The sequence below is a fragment of the Rhipicephalus sanguineus genome, chromosome 1 (genome assembly GCF_013339695.2).
Source record: "Rhipicephalus sanguineus isolate Rsan-2018 chromosome 1, BIME_Rsan_1.4, whole genome shotgun sequence".
In the NCBI taxonomy this organism is placed as follows: Eukaryota; Metazoa; Arthropoda; class Arachnida; order Ixodida; family Ixodidae; genus Rhipicephalus; species Rhipicephalus sanguineus.
Window position 1 is genome coordinate 36120716 of NC_051176.1, and position 21078 is coordinate 36141793.

General features: G+C 45.3%; 1 protein-coding gene across 1 annotated transcript in view; it reads right to left on the reverse strand.

Moving 5' to 3' along the window:
• LOC119380888 (basic proline-rich protein) overlaps positions 1 to 605 on the reverse strand; it is a 188822-nt gene extending 188217 nt beyond the window's left edge. The window contains exon 1 of the mRNA XM_049412809.1: positions 506 to 605. Within this exon, the coding sequence (XP_049268766.1) occupies positions 506 to 511 (6 nt within the window). The 5' untranslated portion in view covers positions 512 to 605. The remainder of the gene's footprint in view (positions 1 to 505) is intronic.
• Between the last annotated feature and the right edge of the window lie 20473 nt (positions 606 to 21078).

The window sequence follows — 21078 nt, forward strand, 5'->3', positions numbered from 1 at the left end:
CTGTCGGGCAGTTGCACGAGCTGTCTTCATTCTAAACTAAGTGGTGCCTCTCAGCCAATCATGCTGTGGAACACTGAACGCTAAGATTTTGCTCAAACAGCACGTGGCACGCAGCCGCTTCTGCTATCCAGTCCGGTGCCATCAGTCAGACGACATGTTCTGCAGTGGAGCCTCTCTCTCCTGGGCATACATTTTTTTTTTCAGTAGAAAAGCATCGTCTGTTGCTTAGCGAACCCAATCGATATCGTTTCACAGTAGGCATACGTCAACTACGGAAGTGCCATTCATTTGCCTATGGTTGCACGCAAATACACAAAAAAAAGTTTGCAGAAAGAAAGGTGCTTTCACATAACTTTGCTTGCTCCGTAGTAGGATCCTAAGCGGCAGAGAACTGGCTTCGCAGAAGCCACTCCTCTCAAATGAAGTGATGCTATGGGTACGCAAGCAATGATGGCGGGACCACGGGCGAGCATGAGGCCGCGTCGCCCGTCGTGCCGGAGCTCACCTTCATCGTTGCTGGACGTGACGGCTCAGACGCGCATCGGCACCACAGTCAAGCCGCGCACATGCACAGGAGCGCGTATCCCGGGCTCCGCGCTGTCGGAATGTGCGACGCTCTCCGGAGCCAACTGTCGCTTTAATACCTCCGCCGGGGGTGGCGGGTGGGGGGGCCAAAGGTGACAGCCCTCACCTGAGCGAGGATGCGCCCAGAAGACGCCGATCTAGGTCAGACAATATGGGACGAAAGTGAGCGCGCGGGGAGGGCGCTTTCTCCTCCACGGCGGCACGCTAATCACGGCTTTTGTCGCTGGAGAGGACGCTGGCCCTCTCGGAAGAACATCCATTGTGCTTCCCGTCCTTGCCAGGCTCCTGTGGCCGCTTGGACGGGGGCCCGATCCCCGGCAATTAACCGCGTGCCCAGCCCGCGGACAAGCCGTTCTACATGGGTTCACCGCCCTGCCAACAGACGCGCTTCTTTCACACGTTCACAGAAGAGGGCTTCCGTGCACACGTGCAATCGGCGCGTGCCTTCTGCTGGTAAGCGACCGGCTTCGACGTGCAGCACTCGCGCTGCAGAGCTGGAACTCGGAGTTTCTACCCTGCCTTGACAGGCACACCACAAATGAGTGACGCCTGTGCGCTTGATTTGAGCCTTATTTGTTTGCTGCCAGTGATGAAGTATGGATCTTGCGTAAGGCGGCTACAAGAGTCAGCGGGCATTCAACGTCAACGCTATTGCGGCTGGCAGTGATGATCCTGTGGCCACGTAACTGCGTGCTGCAGCAAAAGGGAGATGTGGGCTGGTTGGTTCTGCGTGCTCTCACAATTTAGCGGAAATAACTTCATAAGGAATACACCTAGCTTGATGAGATATGAAATTACAATTTATATAAAAGAACTTGAACACGGGTCGCCAGTCGCTATTGCTTTGTCACGGAACACATCCTACGAACATGAACAATATAATAATCACAAATGTATAAACAAGTAAGTTAGTAAATAAATAGATCAGTCAGGCATTTCCTTAACGCGCCTAGGAACAACTGTAGGGCCTGTGTTCGCGCACAAGAAAAAAAGTCAATATTATGAAAAAACAATGCAGTAAAAACCGTCTAAAGAAAAAAATACAAACTTAGCAGAATAAAATGTAAACAAGAAATATTCAGGGCAACAGGTAAAAAATTTAGTAACGCTACAAGAGATAAACAGAAAGACAATGATAAATACAATCGCACAGAACAATGCGCTAGGTTTTCTGAAAGAAAAAAAAAACGGATATTTTGAATACTCGACACTATGCTAAAACAGTGCAGAGTTCGGAGGGTGCGTATGATTGGTGCGTATGAAAAACATCGCGGTCAACAATATAGGCATTACAAAGACCTCTGGACGATTGCATGTTGGGAGAGGCATGCAGATACATGGGCCTATGCTTATGTTACGCGGATTACTAAAAGTGAGGGCAGGTTATCAACAAGCTGCAGTGAAGTCGAGGCATCGACAATAGTCTAACAGTGCTAGAGCACGATCCACAGTCATTTCCAGCGAAGCGATAGCTTTTTGTGTTCTGCGCCCGCTTAGTGGTGCTACTGATGGACTTGGAATTATCATTCCTGATCACAGATGCGTATTCAAGCTGAGCAGGCATATATAATTCGAATAAGGGAAATTGAATTCGCTAGGTATTCTCTAGCCGACGGAACGATGATCTCGCGTAGCAACACGCTTAGTGTGAGCAGGAAGGAATGAGATAGAACACCGGGATCATTGATATCACAAACCTTATTAACGAACAGAATTAACAGACTATGAAAATTGCACGCTACAAGTTTTGCGAATGAAACTCATGCATTCGGTCTTCGCAGCATTCAGGGAAAGGTCTAGCACCATTGAGCAGAAGGAAACACATACGACTGTAGGATGCGATAGCAGAATGAATTTCCTTGAATATGTTGTTTTCGTCGGCATACATAGGAAAGAAGAATTCCGAATAGCGAAATAAACGACATTATCGAAAATCAAGAACAAGAGACTGACCCTCGAAGGACTCCACTAGTTGCCTTGTAGAACGAAGGTGCTTCGCCATACATGACATTATCTATCAAGAAGATAGCTATGCATTAAGCGGCTGCGTGCGTCAAAATCTTTGCTAATATTACAATTAATGGAGTCAACCTGCTCTCTTTGAAGTACAGGTGGGAGATCTGCGTCATGAAACTAGCAAAATTTGTGTTCGTTGAGCGGCCAGTGACGAATCCGCGTTGATTGGGAATAAACGAGTTTTCAGGCCAAAAAACAATACGTTGTGAAGAGCCAGCTCAAAGATCTTCGATGTGGCACAGAAGAAAAATGAATCGATAATTAGATACATTAATTTTAACGCGAGAGCGTTAAAGAGCTCGTTTTGCAGAAATTCCAGCGTGGGCGTCGCTGGTTGTGAGGGAAGAATCAGAGCTGTCCTTGCGCGAAAATTCGACGTTGATGCAAATAAAGGAATAATAAAAGACTTCGGTTTTAGTGGGAATCGAACCCAGGCCTTCCGCGTGGCAAGCAGGGGCTCTACCACAGAGCCACACCATCGCTTGGAACTGCTTCCAAAAAAAAAGAAAAAAAAAACTATACGAACGTCACGTAGTGGAAGGAGTCTCCTTAACGCATGCAATGTTGCGTGGTTGAAGCGTAGAACCGCGCCAGGCGTCAAGAGATGCGAATTGCACGAGTGAGGGGCTTAAAGGTCCACCTATTACAAAGCGCTCGCACATAATGCGCAAAAGTATAAACAAGCTGAGCAGGTGCGTATGGGTTCGCGTGTTGCCTTACAGACGCGTAGTGGTTCTTTCGCTTATTCGCAAAAGGAAGAAATATGGCGCAGCGGGCATTTCGCATCTGTTTTTGCAGTAAGCATTCCAGGGTAGTTTTAAACGGCCAATGGTACTCGCCCAGACCTCAACTATGCCGTTGCTTGCGCCATAGTTGAGGTGTCCACCGCGAAGCGAGGCTGCCGATTGAGAAGGCGAGGGAACGGGACCCGATGACGCTATCGCATTCTACTCTTGAGACGAAGCTCAAGCGTCCTCGAATTTTTACAGTTAGACCTAAAGCAGGAAAAACACGAGCACTTTGGTACATACTAGGGATTGTGTTCAGATAGCTATTAGATATAGTTGCCAGTACTGCCGTCAGCTTTTAGAATGGCGGAAGGAATGCCGCCTGGTCCGTATGAAAATTAAGGACGACTTCGAGCGCTTAACGCATGCGCAGATAAGCTTCGGATCTAGCGACACAACACTAGAGGCAGTAACAGACTTGGTCTGTTGACTCGTGCAAGTGCTAAAACGTCGCCGACAGCTTTCACTTCAATCCCATTTAACAGTAGTAGTCTACAAGTCTCTCCTCTTTAGCTGGAGCGTTTGCTTATATACCGCCAAAGCTGAGCCCGCCGGGGAGAGGCGCTTTTTTTTTTTACAGATGAAATGTATGAACAATGATACGACTTATGCAGGCGTTCACAGAGAGTTGAAAAAAAATCGCAATTCTTTCAGCTGACTAAACGTACAACTTCAACACTACCTGTGTGCGCGGTCTTTATGCTTCAGTGCTGTTATAAGTTCTTATGGGCATCAACCGGAATATTAATGTTGTTAGGTGTATATTGAGGAATAAAATTGCCAATACGCTCAAGATAAGCTCCGTAAACTGATCGATTTGGTCATCAAAATTGCTTTTATTTCGGTTACCGGGATTAATCAATGGCGGACAACCTCCGAATGCATAGATGTTACTTGGCTCGTACTTGACTTCTGCCAGTGTCAAGACAGCGTTGCCGCTCACCAGAAATCGTTCTCGAATCTGCGGACGCCATGGATATAGCATTTTCATCGGCGCATTCCCTGACGAAGATTCCGCGACTCGCCCTACGTGACTGAGGAAATCTGATGGATCTGTATGACGGAACAACAATTCCTCGCTCGCTACAGGTCGCGAAGAACGCCGTGCGACAATTTGTCGATACGTTGCCTCTCCAGCAATGCGGGGACAACAGAGGACAGCCTGTGACTCCCATGCTGTCGGGTTTTACGGCTCTGGTGCATTTCTGACAGGCACCGGAGTCTGGCCCACATTCTCCAGTCGACGGTGTGCCATGCAGTTTGAAAAGTGACTCTGCTTATCGCGAAGCCCTTGATCTTGTTGCTGGTGCGCTTCCTGCTGTAGGCGAGATTTGCTAAAAAAGTACTGCGGGACTTTTGTGAAAAGGCCGCATTCCCTGGCGTAGCCGGGTGCGTCGACTGCTCACACGTGTGTATTAAAAGCCCCGGCGGTGAAGCCGTGGAAGTCTCAATGGAAATACGACCATGTTTACGCTCAGCACTGACTCACATACAGAATACAAAATATGAGGACGATCCCAAAAATAGGAGCCCGAATAAGCCAGTCATGCAGCACATGTTGCGCTCACCAGTTTTGTGGTGCTCACGATTTGTATTTGTGCTTCAGGTTATTCAGTGCAGGTCCTCGCGTAGGGAGGTCCGTGGTTTGCATAGCAGTGCTCGGTGATATACATCCATGTTTTTTTTTTATGCCCCCGACGGAGCATTAATTTTTTTTGCACTCGATGATCTACTTGTAAATCTTCACGAGAGCAATCAGCAGACTCTTTTCGTATTCAGTTAAGCGCGGCTCCGCCTTGCGTTGACATCTCTTGGGAGGACAGCGTGCCTAGTGTGACATTTAAGCGCGAACGCCCCTTGATCTCCGACCGATTATGCATAAAAATTGGCGTGGTGGACGTCGCGTGAGCCTCAAAACTAGTTTTCCAAGCAGACGACGGCACCTGCTGTCACTTTTGTCTCGCGCTGTGCTTCTGTTTCATTTTCCAATGGGAAACTTTGCAGGCACCCATTTCTGGCACAAAGCTTGTGGGGATTGCTGATAACCCTCCCCCTCGTGCACACCGACGGTGATACCAAGCGACAGCGGGGACCACTGCGCATGCTCACGGACGTGGGCATTCTTTATAACCAGGCACGGCGAGCGGCCAAGGGGGAGTGGCCGGCGAACTGTCGTCTAGTGTGCGCGTGTGCGCGGAGTGCGGTCCGCCGGGGCCAGGGTTAGCTGGGCCGGCGCGGAAGTTTTGCATCGAACTGGGTGTTGAGTTTGTTTTATGTTTGCCCTTGCCGCTGTAACGTTTTCTTTAATGCCTTCTTGCTACTTATAAATGTTTCTTAGTTAATCCCGCTGAGCGCCCATTCCTTGGAGTAGACGGCGGACCCCACAAGCTCCAAAGAAATCTGCATGCTTTTCTCAGAAAGAAAAGCCCCTGCCGGCAGGAGTGCAGTCCCTGGACCAGGACGAATTTTTCGGTAAACATGAAGCTTTCCTGTGGAGCCTTATGTAGCTTTGTAATACAAATGGGTGGATGAACTTTTCCTCGACCTTGCAGGCGTGCACCTCGCAGGCTTCTTTCATTCTCATTGTTCTCGACGAAGCTTGCAGCAGATAAGATATCCTGACCCTCGCTTGCCCTCTTCCTTACCAAGAACCAGAAGCTCTACCAAAGCAGACAAATCGTTCGCACTTCCTGTTGAGCAAAACTTAACAAAACAGCAACAGCCAGGACTACCTAAGCACCCATCAGTTCCATTGTCTCTTTAGCATTATGCCACCAGTGCAAGCTACGCTAACGTTTTTACGTCCACAGACTTAACAGATAAGGGCCAACACCTACCTTACGTCGATCTCGGCCTGGCTGAGGCGATATAGGTTGCACCTTAATAAAAAATAAACGGGAAATAATGTCTTTGTTTGCTACTTTTCTGTTGTCCGCACCTGCGCTGTTTGTCGAAGAGAGAAATAGTTTTAACTTTTGAAGGGCAACAGATAACCAGTATTAGTGAGCCAAAGCTTCTCGGTATTTGGTTTCAAGAGCATCTTTTTTTGGAATGTACATACATGTTAACAGTTTAGCCACCGAACCGTCCCGGGCTGTTGGATGCTTGTATAAAATCACACCTGTAATACCTATCCGGCTGAAGCAAAACTTATACAACCCATTGATCTACTCCGGACGGTCCTATGGAAGATTGGTAGGGGTTACCACACAAAAAACTAACAACAGGCTAACTGTTCTACAGAAGAAGGCCTGGCGACGCGCTTACGGTATGGCGACGCTACGTAGGAGAGACTACACAGGACACATTTTAACAGAACGAGCGCGAATTTCAAGTGGTTCTGTTATTCATGCGTAGTCGCTATCAAGAAAAATTAAAAAAAAAAACACGTTAAAAGAGATAGTGCAGTTGACCCCGCCTATGTGACGTCCATCGCGAAATCGATTTCAGCAGGAGATAGTTTTGTTGATGGCTCACTGACGCATGTTTCGGCGCCCAGAGATGCCGTTAGAGCAGCTGCGTAAACCATTCTCTCCCTGTCGTCTTTTATCCGCTTCATAATTGTTTTTTTCGAACTGAGGTACACATGTGCATTGTTTACAGTGGCTGGCTGAATTCCCCGGGGGGGTAATCTGACAGTTGACAATTATACCTGTGCTCTCTGAGCCTAGTGTTAACGCATCTCGAGGTCTGCCCAATATATTAACGCGATAGCGTTAAAGAGCTCGTATCGCAGAAATTCCGCCGTCGGCGTCGGCACCGTTGGTTGTGAGCGAAAAATCATCATCTTGTCCGTGACCGAAAAATCGAAAAAGCTGCAAATAAAATAAATAATAAAAATGTTGGGTCCGAGTGAGAATCGAACCCAGGCCGTCTGGGTGGCAAGAAGGTGTTCTACCACACAGCCACGCCGCTGCTTGGAGCTGCACTGAAAGTAACATTCATGCTTCCCAAAAATACGCGTCCTGTATACAGGTGTCACAGTACGAGATGCAATATCGCAGTAATATTGCGTGGTACAAGCGTACATTGCCATCGGGCGTCACACCATGTCATTGTCATAACGACTTTGTGGTTTAAAGACAGCCACCCATTACAGAAGGCACACTACTGCGCGTATTCCTCTAAGACCACGTAGTGGGTGCAACGCAACTTCGAAAAAGTTCCTCGCGCATAATTGCCCCTGGTTTAAAGCATGCTACCCATTACATAAGGCACGCACCTTAGTGCGCGCATTCTGTTAAACACTCGTAGTGTTCGAAGTGCGCACTAGGGGCAGGATATCCCTATCGCGTTCAACTCCTAAAGGCGAAGCTTAAGCGTCCCCCCAAATTTTTTTCTTCCGCATGTTAATGGCAAACTGTATACAACTGCTACATCACATTGAACGAAGCTTGTACTATTTTACGTTTCTTTCCTTCTTGCGTTCCTTGTGTGTTATTAACTTTCTTACACATCCCTAGCAATTTTTGAGGCGCTTAATAAAGTATCTTGTGGATCTAGGGCATAACCGCTGGTCATTGCGCTTGTTTTTCGGTTTCTACTTTCTTCTTTTTTACAGACATATTACGAAGCAATTTTTTTCAGAAATAGCCAGAATTTTTAAATCAGGGAAGCCGCTAGCTTTTAACCTAGCTACCTGTAGATTCAAACTCTTTGAAATCATGTGGTCGCATGAGTAATTAATAGATTGGAAAGACATGTCTGCGCAACACTTCTTTGGACGAGTTTCGAATGGCCCCTATGCTAGCTCATAAGGCCTTTTTCACCTTTCGTCATACAGGCCCAACATGTGCGCCGGGGGTTTAAGTATATTTCCACGTCGTCGAACTTCATAACATTCTGGTTCGGTAGTTCTATCGTCAATTCTAATCATTTGTACACATCATGAAAGGCGTCCAATACATATTACGCAGTTGTTTGTAACTGACACTCAGCATCGATACATAAAAGAAAATTGTACACAGAAGAATTGATGCCTGGGCAAGTTGGAATTGGTTATGCATGTTCGAAACAGGCGGCGCAAAAACAAGGGACATCATTGATAGCCTGTCGGCTATCAATGATGTAAGAGCTCGTGGTACTTGGTGAAGGTTTAAATAGTGTATGTCCTTTTTAATAAAGTTAGTTTTGAGAAGGCGCTCTGTGGTGTGTAGTCTTTCCTTTGTCCCTTGTTTTTGCGCCGCCCGTTTCGAACATGCAAAATCGTACACATACCAAAAACAGGCTATGGCACTTAATTCTTCTCACCTTTGCTTGAGGATTCGGTCCCCTTTTGCTATAAACAAGTTGCACTGAACAGGAGTGATGCATGACCCGATTGTCATTCTTTCTCGTTGCACAAACACAGTTAGTCGTGTTTCCCACATAATGACTGCAGATTATTCTGTATCAGTTCCAGAAATTCTTGCACTCCCGTCAGACATTCATTCATAATCTTTCTGCTGCCATACGCATCGATGGTGTCTTCAGTGGCTTGAAGTGCTTGCACTTGCAGAATGTTGTAGATCATGTCTTTCACATGCACTGATCGGCACCTAAACGGTCGGTCTTCCTTCAAAAATTCTATGACGTCCTGAAAGCCATTTATCGGGTACGGGTCGTCAGTTTGAAGAACCGACAGATGTGTTTTTAAATATCTTTCAGTTTGGTTTAGCCATGACTCCTTATGTTCAAAAAGAACCCTAAATGTGTTGTCCTCTTTGTGCGTTTTAACCGCGAAGAATGGATGGAGTGCGACTTACCTCCTAGCTTTGATCCTTTCCTTGAGACTCGGCAGGCCTATTCTACCGCATGTTTTACTAGCTTTCTTGCGTAAGTCTTCTAGCCCTCTTTGGTCCATGTCTGTTGCATTGAAATTCTTGTTCAGAGCTTGCAACGCCTTTCTTCATATCTTCATGATTCAAGACCACAAATCGCGCTGTCTTGTCTGATAAAAGTAGCCTTAAATTATTACTTTTCAGGAACCGGATAATATCATTCAAACATCTCCGCACGTGTTTCCTTTCTTGATTTTTCTTGAAGCATTCAACCATTTGTGAAATACGTTCGCTTTTGTGTTCATCAGGAATTCGCTCTGCAATACTGTGCACGATTCCTCAAAACTGCACCGGTTTGAGATGCGGTCGTATTGCAAATTTGGGACCTTTATCGAGCGGGCACTGTACCTTTTCTGGAAGATGGCAGCCCGAGAGGTTCGTGTGGCCATTTTCGTCGCCTATTCAACTCTTTTCTTTCCTTGGAAGGCTGGAGAAGGTCATTTTCCACCTAGTCTCGCCGAGCTTTTATGCCATGGCCAAGTATTGCCTTGTCATGGCTCTTGCTGTGCCACTGTCCCACGTAGAAGCGCATGTAGCCTGGATATTCTGTTGGAAAATGCGGACCTGTCTTCAGCTTTCCGCTCAAAGTACCTTGCAGAGCCTTCTGGATGTCTTCTTTTTAGGTGCTAGCTGTCCAAGTAACAGCTTAAGCACTGAGTTCGCCAGTCCTTGTGAAAGAGCATAGGTCAGGGTCAGTGTACGTACTATTTCTTGTGCGATGCATTGAACGAAGTGCTATACCCGCTGTATTGCGGGAACGTAGAACGAAAGCTAATAACACGCAAGGAACGCAAGAGGGAAAGAAATGTAAAATCGGCCACGAACCAAGCTTCATTCAGTGTGATGCAGCAGTTGTATACAGTTTGCCGATAACATGCGGAAGAAAATATACCGGGTAGACCTCGAGGTACGTTAACACTAGGCTTAGAGAGCACAGGTATACAACTGTCAACAGATTACCCACCCCGGGAACTTAGCTACGCATTGTAACCAATGCACATATGCGTACCTCCGTTCGAGAAACAACAATTATGAAGCGGATAAAAGATGCCAGGGAGGGAATAGTAGTGCCAGGGAGGGAATGATTAGATTGCCAGGCTTACAGAGAAGGAAGGACTTGTCTCAAAAGTAGAATATGCTCAAGTTCCCAAGCACCGCGAGATATCGGGAAAATAGTTGTACCTACGTATTCTCCTTCTCAGCAACGTCAAATTCAGAATTTCTGTCAAGATTCCTCGAGGACATTAACCGAATGGATAAACTGTAACGTAACTTACATCAACACCATTGCGTTGTAACATGTACGTACATACCACGATCATATCGTGTTTTGTTTCCTTCTCCTTTCCTGCCCTGCTCCCTCCTAGGGTATTTCTGCCCTAAATCTCTTCCCCTATCCAGAGTAGCATGTGTGCGCTTTATATACACCGGCAGAATTCTCTGTTTTTTATTAAAGAGTTTGTCTCTCTCTCTCGAAGCTGCTCTCATGGCATCTATGGGCGCCGAAACGTGCGTCAGTGAATCATCAATAAAATTATCTCCTGCTGAAATCAATTTCGTGATGGACGTCACATAGGCTGGGTCAAGTGCGCTCTCTCTTTTCACGTGCTTTTTCTAAATTTTTATTTATATCGACTACGCATGAATAACAAAACCAGCGCTCGCTCTGTTAAACTGTGTCCAGTGTTCTTTGTAGTCTGTCCTTTGCAGCGACTCCCTACCGTAAGCGCATCGCCAAGCCATCATGAACCAACTAGCCCCTTTCGTCGCATTACAGAAGAAGGTAGTGCGCATTTACAAAAACTATCAGTGATCATGTTATCAACTAAGCACGTCGCCATAATTTTCAAATTACCAAATGATTCAAGCAATCGCCGTTTATAGCTTCATATTACATCACTTTCGGTGCTGTCATGAGTACGGGATAGGGGTTTCGGTGCTTTCATGAGGACGGGATACTTATTCTCTTGCTCTGCAGCTTTTGGAGGCGCTAGTCGTCTCGTGCGATGCGCAATTCACGCCCTCTTGGATCAACAAACCACGCTACACCGAACAGTGCGCGGTGCTTCATGGCTGCCCACCGTGTTCCGATGCGCTGGATTTGACACCTGCCTTCCCGAATACCAAGCATATCGTCACTCAGCCAGCCTGGGCATTGCGTATATCGTCATGTGACTACGAACTATTTAAGGGCTTGTTTCGCCAGCCGCCGCTGGGTTTCGGTGCTGTCGTGAGGACGGGATACTTAGTCTCTTGCTCTTCAGGTCACTATGTCTTACTGTCACGATTCCGTTTATCGATATCACTGGTCTCGCGTGACGGCACCGAAACCCAACCTTTTATGTCTTCATTCTAAAAAGACAGGTCGTGCAAACACGGACACTAGAAAGAAGTCAGGACACCACAAACACCGACTAACAACTGAAGAGACGCACAACGGCGGAAAAGAAAGAAGGCACGAAAACTTATCTGCGCATGCCCATGCAATAGGCGAACCTATGAATCCGGCACGCGTGGGGTTCTACGTGGAAGATAACTGTTAAGGCATTTGATTTCATCTTTATGCAAGTTAATCGACGGTTGGCTCACGCATGCGCTACCACTATTCTCGATATGCCATGCTTCAATCATCAGGCGCGTTTCTTCATTTCTACGCCGGTACAACATTGCGCATTCATCGAATTTAGGCGTGCACTTATAATCATCGACAATGTAAAGATAGATTAGAAGGTGAGCCTCCGGTTAGTGATCTCTTATGTTCCAATAATCTCTGGCTAATGCAGCGGCCCGTCTGCCCTACGTAGAAGCAGCCGCAGCTGAAAGGGACCTTATACACCACACTTGTACGGCACTCAGTGAATTTGTTGGTGTGTTTTACGAAACAAATATCAGTGCGCTTCTTGTCTTTTACTCGCTCATTCTTCCTCTGCACAGCGGCACAAATCTTACCTAGCTCATTGGCAGCCGTGAAAACAACAGTAACGCCGTATCTACTTCTTACTTTGTTTAGCCTGTGAGATACGCAATGAATGTACGGTATACTACGACACGTTTCTTCCTATCGCTTTCTGCAACCATGCTCGGACTTAACATGATGTACTTCTTTAAACGTTCAGCGACAGTGGCCACTGACTCACGAGGATACCCTACATCTAAAAGACGCGTAACCTGTGCGTTAAAGCTATCACTCATGTTGTGCTCACACGACTTGGTGAGGGCTGACTTAAGGCAACACATGGCGATGCCGTTTTTTACAACCTTCGAGGGCTTCGACAAAAAATTTAACAGCGGTTTCGAAGATCTAGGAGAATACTGCCAGCACATGTGGTTCTTCTGGAACGTTAAGGAAATGTATAGAAATTGTATTGCATTATTCTGAGGCACCTCTTTAGTAAAGGTCAGCCCTCCTCCATTTAATTCAAATTTTTCCCTCACTGCAGTTACCACCGTTGCAAAGTCCTCACCACTACAAAAAATCAAGTAATCGTCCACATAACGAAAAACCTTAATAAACGAATTGTCTAAGGCGCCTTCCAAAAGATTATCAACCTTGCTAAGGTTTAAATCACTAAGAACCGGAGCAACCTTAGAACCAATACATATCCCTGATTTCTGCACATAAACGCCTTCCTTCCAACCTACCAGCGTCGAGTTTAAGTACATGCAAATAATTAAATATTGGAAAGAATACATGGGAATACATGGAAATACATGGAAAGAATAAAAACAGACAGGGCGTTGTACGCCCGGCCTTTTTAGAATGAATACTTACCAACTAGCTCAGCTCTCTGTTATTCTAAACTTTCATGTCTTGTGCATGCTTATTTTCATTGCCTGTCTGAGACAATTGCAGAGAAATCGCGGGCTGTGTTTTCTGCGCTGTGGGGGCGTTTGTTGCTGTCAGGGGACGTCGAGATGAATCCGGGACCGTTTACTATGGAACGAGAACAGGAACTTTTAAGGCATTGCGTTCACTGCCAAAAATACAAGACGGTCAGGATAAGGTTATCGAGGCACTCAAAGACATTAAAGCTAACCAGAAAGCTGCTGACAATAAGCTTACAGAACTTACGCATCGACTAGCCGCGATTGAACGCGACGTCGGTGGCTTAAAAGAGATAAGGGCCGATTTCGATCAGCTTAAATCTGATAACTCCTCACTTGCAACCCAGTTGGACCGGGTTGAAAGGCGCCAAGATGACCTTGAAAATAGGTCACGCAGAAATAACGTGGTCTTTTACGGACTGAAAGACGCATCAGGCGAGAGTTGGGAAGACTCTGAACGTCAGGTGTTGTCTGTTTGCTTGGACCATCTGGGTGTCCAGGTGACGTCATCGGACATTGAACGGGCTCACAGGGTGGGCCGCTTTTCGAGGCCCATTGTAGCACTATTTCGTTCCTTCAAAAAAAGCAAAATATACTTGCGAAGGCACACAGGCTAAGAGGAACCACTCTGTCAATAAGCGAGGATTACTCAAGCAAAGCTCGTTTAGAAAGAAGAAAACTGGTCGCATTTGCCAAATAGCGCAAAGAAACTTTCAGGCTTCGCTTTAATAAGTTGATTATGGGGGCTCGAACATTTATCTACAATTCTTCCAGCGATGACGTAGAACCGTTGCAATAACAATCAAAGCATTCAGTTCGATGCCAAGGGCACGATAAACCAGAACTGGTCTTCGTCGTTGTAAACTGTCGGAGCATAAGAAATAAGAAGGATGCGTTTTCAGACATTGTAGCTACTACGAATGCCGACATAATTTTAGGCACCGAGTCGTGGCTCGACGACAGTATTTACAACGCTGAAGTTTTATAGCGTTAGCGACACTGGCCTAGCCGAGCCAGTTTCGCGTGGCACCTCAAGAGCCGTGCTGCGCATGCGCGAGGATTAGTGGCGTCACACAGCTGGCGCATCAGAGCCGGTACCTCCCGCGCACTCCACTGCTGCCACGCGCGACTCGCTGCCGCCGGTCTGCGCTTTCCAGAGGAGTGAGGTCGTAGCCGAGGTAGACGTACTGGCGCCGGCGCGCGCGCAGCTATTCGCCTTCGCTGTGCAGTCGGCGTCTGACACTGCGCTGGAGCCTCTTGATAGCGCCTCTGACTGGCGTTTGCCAGTGTGGTTTAACCATGGAGAAGGAGAGCGCAAATGTATGCTCAACGGCGCAGAAGAGCGGAGAAGCTTAACTCATCGTATCCCGAAGTAGTTGCCTGGCAAAATGAATATACATGTGCCACATAATATGTACATATACAGTGTGTGTGTCAGTGGAGCAGCAGTAAGCATGATAATCAAGCTAATCCTAGACAATCAGGAAAACTAAGAACAATCAGCTGAACCTTTGCTAACGCTACGTTATCCTGGCATAGCCGAGCTAAGCCACTCCAACATTTTTTCCTTCACATAAGAACGTCTATCGCAAAGATCGCGATGCGCGCGGCGGGATAGTTTTCATATTGGTTGATAACAAATTAAAAAGCGTGTCGGTATCACCAGCCTTCAATACGAAGCATTGTGGTGTAAAATTGAGCTGTCACAAGCGCAACACGTTGCGGTGGGCTGTTTCTTTCAGCCGCCTAACTCCAACAATGCGCAGCCATTGGAAGGCTTGTCTGAAGCACTGGCTACGTTAGGAACTGAATGTGTTTTACTAGGAGGGGATTTAGTAATAATAATATCTGGGGTTTAACGTACCAAAACCAAGATTTGGTTATGAGAGACGCCGTAGTGGAGGGCTCCAGAAATTTCGACCACCTGGGGTTCTTTAACGTGCACCTAAGTCTAAGTACACGGGCCTCAAACATTCTCGCCTCCATCGAAAATGCAGCCGCCGCGGCCGGGATTCGATGCCGCGACCTTCGGGTCAGCAGTCGAGCGCCATAACCACTAGACTACCGTGGCGGGCTAGGAGAGGATTTTACCTTCCTGATGTTGACTGGATAAGTCATGCTACCGTCTTTCGCTCGCTGTCCGGCCCGTACTTGGCACTTGAGGAGCTCATTAGGGAACACGCATTACATCAGTTTGGTGCTTCTCCCACAAGGTAGAATGGGCTATGTGCTAACATACTAGATCTTGTTTTCTGTAATCATCCCACCCTCATAAGGCCAGTTACAATGATGAGGGGGATTAGTGATCATGAGGTAGTTGTCGGTAGTTTTGTTTGCCCAAACCTAAAGTTAAAGAGAATGTCACCGCGAACAATTAATTTTTATGAAAACGGTAACTATTAAGCGATATCATCCAACCTTACTTCGTTTTTCACTGAGTTCAAAGAGTGTTCTTCGATCATGAATATCACCAGTCTTTGGGAACCTTTTAAAACCGAGCTTGCTAGTTTTGTGAGTAGTCATGTACCTTCCAAGGTTATTTCCGGGAAACTGGGAGCTGATAAACCTTGGATTACCGCAAGCCTAAGGAAGTTAATTAATAAAAAGAATCGCACCTTCTAGCGTTTCCGTTCATCAAGAACTGCTGATGTTCAAGAAAAACTCGCCGAGTTAAGTCGAATGTTAAAGAAACAATTAAGAGAAGCGAAAGATAGCTTTTTTGTTTCCCTGGAAAGAAAGCTGATTACTAATCCCAGGGAGGTATGCAAGTATGTGAAATCGAATAAGGTGGACTCTGTTGGTATTCCAGACATGACTGATGATGTAACAACCTTTTCGGAAGATGTAGAGAAGGCAGCCTGCTTAAATCGACATTTTCAATCTGTGTTTTCCGAACCATTTCAAGGTGAAATGCCATATACGACACCACAGCGATTTGAACCTATGGATACCATTGTTATCTCCGCTAGTGGTGTGTGCGCTCTGTTCGAACGACTTAAACCAAACTCAGCTCCAGGACCTGATGCTATTACAGCGAAAGCTGTTATGAGATCATTTCACCGGCCGTTTTTGGAGCCGTAGTTGTCCGCCGCCGCCGCCGCCGGTGTCCGTAACCAGTATCGCTCGAAATAAGAAAAAAAACGAAATAAGAAAAAAAATTCCAGGATGGAACGAGGTTCGAACCTGGGCCCTCTGCGTGGGAGCCCAGTATTCAACCTCTGAGCCATGCCGGTGCTGTTCTTTTTCTTTCTTTCATGGTATTTATTACAAATGTGTGTAACAAGCATACATAGCGAACAAAATATTCAAGGCGATCTCTACCAGCGTACAAGCGTTACACAGAAGCCCTAAAAGGGTATTAAAGCTATACATTTCATGAAGAGTGGATACCAGTCCGGTTGAAACTCTAATTGTTTGTAAAAGTCTTTTAGCTGAAGAGCCATTTGAATGAGATGCAACCGCGATGATACCATGGGTTCCGCATGTCTGTCTAGCATGCGAGTTTTCCATAAACTGTGCATACCCATTAGTAATAGCATGTCAACAGGAATAGAATGGCTTTTGGGTGGCATGAGATAACGTATGCTATACGAATTTAACTCGAGTTGTTTTTGAAAGGCCCTTTGTAGAACGTCCCAGAAGAGTATGGCGTCTTTACAGCTGATGAAGCAATGTTCTATAGTTTCAGGAACTTCACAGAGGCGACAGTTAACTGAAGATACAAAGATGCCTTTGCTGCTTAACCAGGTCTTCACAGGCAGCGTCTGTGTATGCACTTTGTAGAAGAATGTCTTGGAAGCTGGTGAAATAGGCATTTTCTTCACACGCACAAGCACGTCGTGTCCAGGCAATCCAGCATATAGTGAACGGTACAAAGGTGCAGGAAACAACATATCTAATATGGCATTATATAGATCTTTTTCGTGAACTAGAGAATAAGTAGTCATTAGAGAATCTTACTGTCAAAAACCGCACTGATTCATACACTTCACGCATGAATCCTTGCAAATAGGGAGGTGAGGCACAATTAGCAGATACCACTAAACTTGGTAAAACATCGACGAGATTCACTTGTAAAAATGTTCGAAGCAGCGGATCTTGAGCCATGCCGGTGCTTGAAACTGCTTTGCAAAAAGGTCCTATACAGGCTTCATGTCGGGAAGGAACCACATTAGCATATGCAATATAGCGTGGTAGAAGAGTAAAATAAGCACCAAGCGTCGCACAACGCGAATTCTCTAACCAGGCGTCACACAATGCGAATTGCGCAACGAGTAGGTTGTTGAATGCTTCCAACCCATTACAAAGGACTCTGCCATAATTCTTCATCGTCATCAGGCACAGCATCAACAAAGTGCGCATAATGCCTTACATGCGTATAGCAGGTACGAACGCTCTCCGTAGTTAAGTATAAGACGGTGGCGCAAAAAGGGACAAGGACGAAACAGGAAGAAGAGACGTATACAAGCGCACACTACCAACTGGTTTATTCTCGAAAGGACACTCAATATATATGCCATTACACACATGCGCAGACGGCCGAAATCAAAAGCGATCTCGCAAAAAAACAAACTCACTGCTGTGCAGGACGATAGAGGGAACGCTGACACACCCACTCCCGTACAATTTAATGAAATAGGCCTCAGCCAGTTCTCTTGCGACTGCGTCACAACTTCGCTTTAAGATTTTCCTGGATGAGAACAGGGGCACACATGCACAAGATTTACAATGAAATGGCAGATGCGAGCCCGTACCATTTTTGATGGACAGCGCATGTTCCTGTAACCGAACATTAATGCATCGGCCTGTTTGGCCGATGTACACATTGCCACAGCTCAAAGGAATCAAATACACCGCACCGACACAACACTCCCCAAAAGGATGCTCATGCTTAATATCACAGCAACGTTTCGTATCACCAGGTTTCATTACTCGCCTACAAACGCTGGACAATTTGCGTGGCGCCGAGAAGACCACAGGAACATTAAACCTTGTAGCAACCTTCTTAAGATTATGAGCGACTTTATGAGTGTACGGGATGACTACAGGCCTCGTTTTTTTCTCTTGGCGTTCTAAGGCAGGACTCTGAGTCTTGCCTTTCATCTTCTTTTAGCATTGCTTCTACAACAGAAGCAACAACAGTCCGGGGAAACCCAGCAGCTGAGAGGCGCGAAATTTGTAGGTCGAAGCTCTCCTTCATGGTGTGCATACACGACTTCTTAAGCGCTGAATCTAAACACGCAGAAGCAATAGCTCTTTTCACTGTTTTGGAATGGGCAGAGTCAAAAGGTAAAAAAAAAAAAAAGAATTTTTACCTTTTGACTCTGCCCATTCCAAAACAGTGAAAAGAGCTATTGCCACGTATATATAGCGGTATTAAAAAACTTGGAAACGAATAATTTTTTTTGTACAGTTCAGCATGGTTTTAGTTCTGGTCTGTCATGTGTTACACAAGTGTGTGAATTTTCTCATGATGTTTTAAGTTCATATGATAAAGGTTATCAAGTCGTTGTGGTATTTTTAGACTTTCAGAAAGCGTTTGACACCGTTCCACAAGCTCTTTTATTACATAAATTATCTTTTTCAGGTCTGCCTGCATCTGCTCTTGGCTGGTTGAGAGATTATTTATCTTCCAGAAAACTGTCCGTCCGAGTAAGTGGTTCGTCTTCATATGTCAGCGTAACTTTCGAGGTGCCACAGGGTTCGGTGTTGGTCTATATCAATGGTTTGTCAGAGTCGCTAACATCGAATGTGATGCTGTACGCAGATGATTGTGTTATTTTTAAATCAATACACAGTATGGACGATATTTGTGCATTACAACGTGATCTTGACACTGTGGTGAGTTGGTGTGAGAAATGGAAGATGTGTTTGACTATAAAAAAGTATTGTTTCCTTAGTTTTACCAGAAAACGCAAACCTTTCACTCATCCAACAGTTCGTCAGGAGCGCAACTTGACCGTGTTGAACATTTTAAATATCTTGCTGTATACTTATCTACCGATTTATTTTTGAATAAGCATATAGGTTACGTAACTAACAAAGCCGACAGTGTGTTAAACTTTAAATAATAAACACAATTTCAAGTCTGCCCCAAAAAGTCTGAAAGAAGCTTTGTATATTACAAATGTCCGACCTGTCCTTGAATATGCATGTCCAGTGTGGGATCCTCATGGTCAAATTCTAATATGTAAGCTTGAACGCATACAAAAACCATGCTGCACGCTTTGTCAGTGACAATTATAACTTTAATTTCAGTGTTACCTGCATTAAAAGTAACTTAGGATGAAAACTTCTTGAGCAGCGCAGAAAATTCTTTTGATTAAGGTTTTTCCATTTGATCTTTTGTGATGAAATTTGCATTAACAAGAGTTTGTACATGATGAGACCATACCACGTGTCACATAGAAATGATCACTCAAAAAAAAAAAAAAAAAACGCGAGATCAGCTGTTGTACCAGTGTCTTTTCTTATTATTTTTTTCCTTTTGCTACTCGTGAACGGAATAAGTTGGATGCGTGTGTTGATCTTCCAGCCGATGCTACAAGATGTGTGCTTTTCGTGAATGCGCAGGCACTGCTGCGCAAATGTGTGCCATTTTCGACTGTAAACTGTGTGTTTTTTCTTCGTCACCCCCCTACAATAATACCCACTTGGGCGATGTAGGTTGGACTAATAAATAAAAAAAATAAAGAAAACTACATACATAATCAAGAATTTCACCTACATTGCAATAATGAAGCTTCTTGCGATATGAAGCTTCTTGCACTAAATATAAGGACTAATCATACTAAACAAACAACCAGATACCAAGCACTAACAATCCCAAATAAGTTAAAAGGTAACGTTGGTTTCAGTGCGACTAGAAATGCATTCGTATATCAAGCGAGGGAATTGTTACTAACATAGAATTTTTGACGGGTGTCGTTGCAATATAAATATATCGCAACTGTTTTTTTTTTCATTTTTGTGTGCACACATTTACGTTCTTACGTTGCATTTGATTGTAGTACTTTCGCAACTTATACGTAAAGCATTGTATTTGCCTCTTGATGAACATAATTTTATATTTTTCCGCTTTTGTGTTGTCTTATGACGTCACCATGTATTCACAGAAGCAATTGTAGCACAATCATTAGGTCAATTTAATGCTGTCGTAAGTTTCTGTGTAACTGATGCAGTGTGTGTAAAACACATAACGACCTTGTGTGTTGCATTCACTGCGAACGAACTGCCACTGAATGATGTAAAATATGGTTGCAATACTCTACGGGTACAGGGGCCTCTGTCAGGCGGTGCTCGCCTTTCGCCCATGTACTTTTCTTGAAATTGTATTGACGATCTCATATACATCTGTTCATTCATTCATTCCATCTAACAGGTGCCAGTGAATTGTCAATAGCAAGCGACAAGCTACCACCTTTTCATTTGGTTTCGCTCAAGTTCCGATCACTGCAGGAGGTGTAGTGGGGGAAAAAGTCTGATGAGGGAATCTCACTGTCCAACCAAGCTTCAGAAAAACAATAATAGAAAAAGATGACGAGATAAGGTTAGCGAAGAACTCGAACGTTTTTGCGCGAAGAACACGAATGTTTGGTACATGGTGCCCGTTATTCAGAGTGCCGTGTAATCTGAATAACTCAGATGCATGGAGCATGTCATCGTCCATGATCCCACGAAACTGCTTGCAGATGCAGCCAAGGGGCCACACTGACGGGTCATTCAAGCGCTTCAGTGTTTCCTAGTCAATTGCGACGTAGAAAAGGGGAAGAAGGCTGATATTTTGTTTTGCGTCGCCAGTAGGAAAAGGGAGACAGATCCATAGATTTAATTTGTCTTTGAGGTCTGCAGTAGTCGTATCCGGGCTCAACTAAGAAATAAATGTCGCCTTCCGTCGTTGCGCCGTTGAGCTAGCGATAAGAAAGACGTCTACATGCCTCCGATCTGTGCAGGTTCTTTGCCTTTCGTTTGGGTCTTCTCACTCTCATTCCGGGACCTTCGTGGAAGAAATGGGCGGGGGGGGGGGGATAATAATAATAATAATT